We start from the raw sequence: 5,158 nt of genomic DNA on the forward strand, positions 1-5,158 counted from the left end.
ATCTATGTTTTCGTTGGCAATGTCGTTATCTATATAGCCTTTTGATTTACCTTTCTTGAATTCAGGTTTATTAAATTCTTCAGCAAAGTAAGGATCATTCATGTCAATGTCTGAGGGTATATCATCATCTGACATATTTCCTTCCGATTCATCAGACTTGCCTTGCTCTTGTTTCAATTTATTCATTTTTTTCTGCTTCTTTTTCTCTTTTCGTTTCTTCAACAACTTTTCAAATGGAGTTAATTCTGTGTTATCTAAAATAATACGTATGATTGTAATTAATATAGTTATGTAGTGGGAGAAGTTTATTGTGAATTATTTGCAAGAGTAACAATAACAAACCTTCAGTAAGTTTCTTTTTGACCAACTCTTCTGCTTTATCTTTAACACCAAGGCCCCAAGTTATTTCCATTTCCATATCTTTATTGCTTTTCTTATCTTCTTTTGTTTCAATGTCTTGTAATATTTTTTTATATTTCTGTATAGGATCCTCGTCATTTTCCTGTTGAGTACCTTCATCTGCTGAATTATTTTCTTCTGCAAACAAACAAATAATTGTGTAAGAAATGAATAATTAACCACATTTTAAAGATAATGAAATATTTGATACCTTCACTTTCACTGCTTGAGGCTAAATAGTCTTTAAGATCAAGATCGTCAATTTTTCCATCAAGAGCACTTTTAATAACTTCAGCGCGGTTGGGATTAGTGGCATCCCACGTCAATTCTACTTTAGCTTGCTGTAGCGCGGTTGTAGTGAACAATCGTGGTCTGTACTTTGTCAAATCCGGAAGTTTCGTACATTCTTCACGAGGCGCCTAGAACAAAGATGTGATCATGCCTTATAGGCAGTGCAAGAATTGCACCCACAATTCTTTTGTGGGTGGTTGACACTTGTCAAGAGGAGTCATATGGTGGTAAGTACACCATTCTAATCTCGACTCATGTTGACTCTCATGTATTATATATTAATTTATGATTAACAATGTTACATTGAATACTTTCACTAATAATTAAAGTTGATGTTTGCCAAAATTTCTACTATACCTGGTCAAAAGTGACATCATCAGGTATAAATCTCATGTCTAGCCTTGTAGCGCTGCTCTCGTATTCCATTCCATCACATTCAGTGTATAACTTATCAGCAGTCGCCACAGAATCACACTCCACAACAGCATAGTAGTATTTCAATCTGTTTAACTGATACCGACGCAGTTTCTCCATGTGGTATGCAGAACCTAAATGGAATTATAATTTTTAATTTACTAATTATATTCTTATATACTGAATTGATTCTTTACCAAAATAATATGACAATATTCATTCATTAGAGTCCAATTATAGCTTTTATAATAGTTACATATTGACTTATGGCCATGGGTATTTATTTTCTAATAAATAATTAATGTCTCAATTACCTTCTTCATTTCCACCATTATCATCTAAATCATCAACTTTCTCTTCAGTCAGTTCAATGGGGCCACGGACTTCTTCCTCTTGCATTCTCTTCAAACCATACTCTGATGGATAAATCTAAAATAACATTAAAAACATTATATATTTATATGACTATATTTAAACTTTTTTTGTAAAACAATATGTATAATTTAGAGATGACAAATGGTGAATATTGGTCATAGTATACAATCCTTTCACTCATATGCTGTACTACCACAAAATAAGTAACAATTTCCCTGTAATGCGCAATATGTTTAGTATATAACAATTTATTTAGAATAAAATATTAGAATCTAAAACACTTACAGTAATTTTGTGTATGACACCACCAGGTGGAACAAAAGAGTTCAATAAAACCATTACATCTGATGCTTTAATGTTGTCCCAATCCATATTACAGATAGCAATCCTAAAAATTTGACAGAGCTTTTAATTTGAACTAGTACCCAAAATAGGCACATCAATAAATTTTACAAAATTTTTAAGTATGGCCAGTTCTTATTATCCGCAAAATCTTTAATTGCTCCAAAAAACAATTAACGGTTACAAAAAAAGGGAAAGCTTATAAATTAAATTAGGGTAACGTTTTCTCAAGTAGAATCATTCCAGTCAGATATTTAATATTATATTTATTTATAAAATGTGTTACATTGTTCAGGTTACTAAGTACAGCTAAATGCAATGATACCTTCGTGTTGACTCATCAGTAGTGTCTGCATCGGCATCTAACTCTCCCCACTCATGTTCAAGTTCACTGTCTTCCTCCTCCTCAGTGGTTTCCTCATCTGATGAGCTGTCCGTTTGCAACAAACCTTAAAATTTTGTAAATTAATATTCAATTATAGTAGGAAATAAAGTATGTAATAAATTATTGTTTTGCCCTATTAAACCACAAAAAATCTTAGCTATAATACACTTACCTTCACCTCTAGCATAATCAATGTCTAAGTCATACAATCTAGATTTAGTTTTTCATCCAATTTTCCCGCTCTAATTTATCATTCTCGAACTTAACGGCCTCCGACTTATTATCTAGTTTTTCGTCTTCTTCATCTTTCGGCCTCTTTACGAATCGACCAGGTGTTTCCTCTGACTCTTCTTCATCTTCTTGAATCTGTTCCTCAGCATCACTGTCATCTTCGGATTCGTCCAGTTCATAATATTTTCGTAAATTTTCTGTTGACGTTTCGTTCACTGGTCGGCCTCGTTTGTCAACCGTGTATTTAACTTTAAACTTCGAGTCATTAAACATAGACTGAAACCTTTTATCGATTTTAACTTTCCGTTCATGTTTGGGTATTTGTTTGTAGCGCGGGTCGTTGAGATATTTTGCGAAACGAGTATCTTTTAATATATCACTCATGGTACATTATTTAATTATTTATCTGATATATAATAAACTTTATATAGATACTTAAAAAGAAAGAACAATATTCTTTAAAGTTCAACACGACTGCATAAACATCAGAACAAACATAACCTCAAAACTTTTATAATTTCTTTCAAGTTTAAAAAAAAATTGCAAAGGAATCTATATTTACACAGATTGGAGCTAGTTTGGTATTTTTCTTTATAATTTCCCTTCTCTAAATTATTTAAAAAGAAATTTTTTTAAACGTATAATACTCTCAAATATATATTGGAATATAATAAAGTTGTGTACCTATTGGCAAAAAATAATCAAGTTTTAATTCGTAACTACAAAAAATATATTATTTTAGATATACGGATAATCGATATTCCTTAGCTCGACGGCGACTAAATGAAATAAAAGACTATTGTCATTGAATCTGTCATTTTAAAGAGGATAGCCATAATCTCTTTGGCCACAATCTAAAAATTGTATTGAATTGATAAGTTTGGAAAAGGTTATCTTTTTCATTTTTGATAACTAATCGATTTTATCTTATCATAATAACAGCCGGTACATGAAAATTGGAACTCCGTAATATAAATTACTTAATATTAAAGTTTGCACGAAGATGCAGTTTGTATTCTAAATGTAATAAAAGTCCCATATTTGCGTGATACCGGAATAGCACCTAAATATAAAAAAATGAACAGCATTGGAGAAGAATGCACTGATTTGAAGAAAAAATATGATGACTGCTTTAACACTTGGTTTTCTGAGAAATTCTTAAAGGGTGACCATGATGATTCTATGTGCTCTAGTATCTTCCGAATTTATCAAGAATGTGTTAAGGTACCTATTGATTCCATACTAATCATTTTGGCAAAGAAATTCTCTGTGTACACAGAGAGAGGTCATATTTAAATTATTTTGTGTCAGAAAAAAGAAACTAGTAACAGGTATAACCCACATGGTATGAATTGGTATTCAAATGTTCAATGATAAAATTGTTGCACCTTCTGAAAGCTAATTAGTTTCTGCAATGTTTGTTGGACATTTCTGTAAATTGTGCTTGTATAGCTAGACAAAGTTAGATATAATAGAAGAATTTTAATAATAATACATCTTTTATAGAATTCTTTTAAAATGTGAACAAAGTAACTTTTACCCAAACATATTCAAGCAGATAATGTTGTATTGTACTATACCTAATATATAGTACTAAAAAAAATATTATTCAGAGATCTCTAATGTTTTTCTGTTTGTGGTATATTTTTATAATTTATTTCAGAATGCAATGAAACAACAAAATATAGACTTCAAAGAGATTGATAAGGATATACTGGGCACCGAAAATGAATTCAAAGCACCACCACAAGAAGGCACCAGTTGACAGAGTTCAAACTTTATGTGCTTGTTCAACCCAGTGACATGCTGGCAAATCATGCATGGAAATAGTTTTGTTAAACAGGACAAGATATTAGAGTTTAGAAGAGACAACAATGGCATGAAACAGTGCAAGGATATAGATGAATGTAAATATTAAATATAACCTTATGAAATCATTAGGATTTCACCATATATTTCTGTTGCAATAAATAGTACCTGGCAATTTTGTTGTAACTTTTTTGTGTCTCATTTATTTTTAAACTTACAGTTTCAGACAAATTTGTGTTTAATCTTATGATAGTAGGAATAGAAAAATTGTTCCCAACTTATTATTAGTTATGGAAAACTGGGCTGTTTTAAAAAGGAAGTAACAAGTACATAATAAAAAGACTTTTATATATTTACTCAAAAACCATAAGTCATAGTGAAGCAATGTCCTCAGAAAAGATTTTTACACCCTCTTATACATACTTTTTGTGTTAGTATAACCTCAGTTTATTGAATTAGCTTCCACATGTGTTGGCAAAACCCATGCTATAATGGTACATGGGACCACAGGAAACTTAGTGGAAGTAATAATAATAATATCAGCCCTGTATTATATACTTGTCCACCTCTGAGCACGGGCCTCTACTACTGAGAGGGATTAGGCCTTAGTCCACCACGCTGCCTAGTGCGGATTGGTAGACTTCACACACCTTCGAAAATTCCTGTGGAGAACTTCTCAGATGTGCAGGTTTCCTCACAATGTTTTCCTTCACCGTTAAAGCGCATGGTAAATTCACAAATATTATACACATGGTTTTTTAGAAAAGTTAGCGGTGTGTGCCCTTGGGATTTTAACCTACAGATATTCGTCTTGGCAGTCCGTTCCACACCCAACTAGGCTATAGTCGCTTTCAGTGGAAGTACTCTACCTTTAATCCCATTTTTTTTGTTATTTGTACTGCATCCAACAAA

General features: G+C 31.8%; 2 protein-coding genes across 2 annotated transcripts; one reads left to right on the forward strand and one right to left on the reverse strand.

The window, feature by feature from the left end:
- Positions 1-50: 50 nt before the first annotated feature.
- Positions 51-2,821, reverse strand: LOC119193743 (ESF1 homolog; the record flags this gene model as incomplete). The annotated part of the gene is made up of 9 exons (XM_037447367.1): positions 2,469-2,821; positions 2,379-2,386; positions 2,147-2,270; positions 1,765-1,867; positions 1,419-1,533; positions 1,048-1,238; positions 611-818; positions 343-537; positions 51-254 (listed from the first exon to the last, which is right to left on the reverse strand). Coding segments are annotated over exons 1-9 (1,501 nt in total), but the record flags the coding sequence as incomplete, so codon positions are not given.
- A 432-nt stretch (positions 2,822-3,253) lies between these two features.
- On the forward strand, positions 3,254-4,432 carry LOC115456257 (TP53-regulated inhibitor of apoptosis 1-B-like). The gene is made up of 2 exons (XM_030185249.2): positions 3,254-3,661; positions 4,101-4,432. Exons 1-2 carry the CDS (start codon positions 3,515-3,517, stop codon positions 4,200-4,202), a joined length of 249 nt encoding a protein of 82 aa, XP_030041109.1. The 5' UTR covers positions 3,254-3,514; the 3' UTR covers positions 4,203-4,432.
- Positions 4,433-5,158: the final 726 nt, after the last annotated feature.

The sequence above is a fragment of the Manduca sexta genome, unplaced genomic scaffold (genome assembly GCF_014839805.1).
Source record: "Manduca sexta isolate Smith_Timp_Sample1 unplaced genomic scaffold, JHU_Msex_v1.0 HiC_scaffold_987, whole genome shotgun sequence".
In the NCBI taxonomy this organism is placed as follows: domain Eukaryota; kingdom Metazoa; phylum Arthropoda; class Insecta; order Lepidoptera; family Sphingidae; genus Manduca; species Manduca sexta.

What these genes read in the sequence shown, in the direction of transcription:
- LOC115456257 (XM_030185249.2), top strand. Translation starts at nt 3,515, where the DNA reads ATGAACAGCATTGGAGAAGAATGCACTGATTTGAAGAAAAAATATGAT. An exon ending in TTTATCAAGAATGTGTTAAG is followed by an intron (nt 3,662 to 4,100) that starts GTACCTATTGAT and finishes AATTTATTTCAG; the next exon opens with AATGCAATGAAACAACAAAA.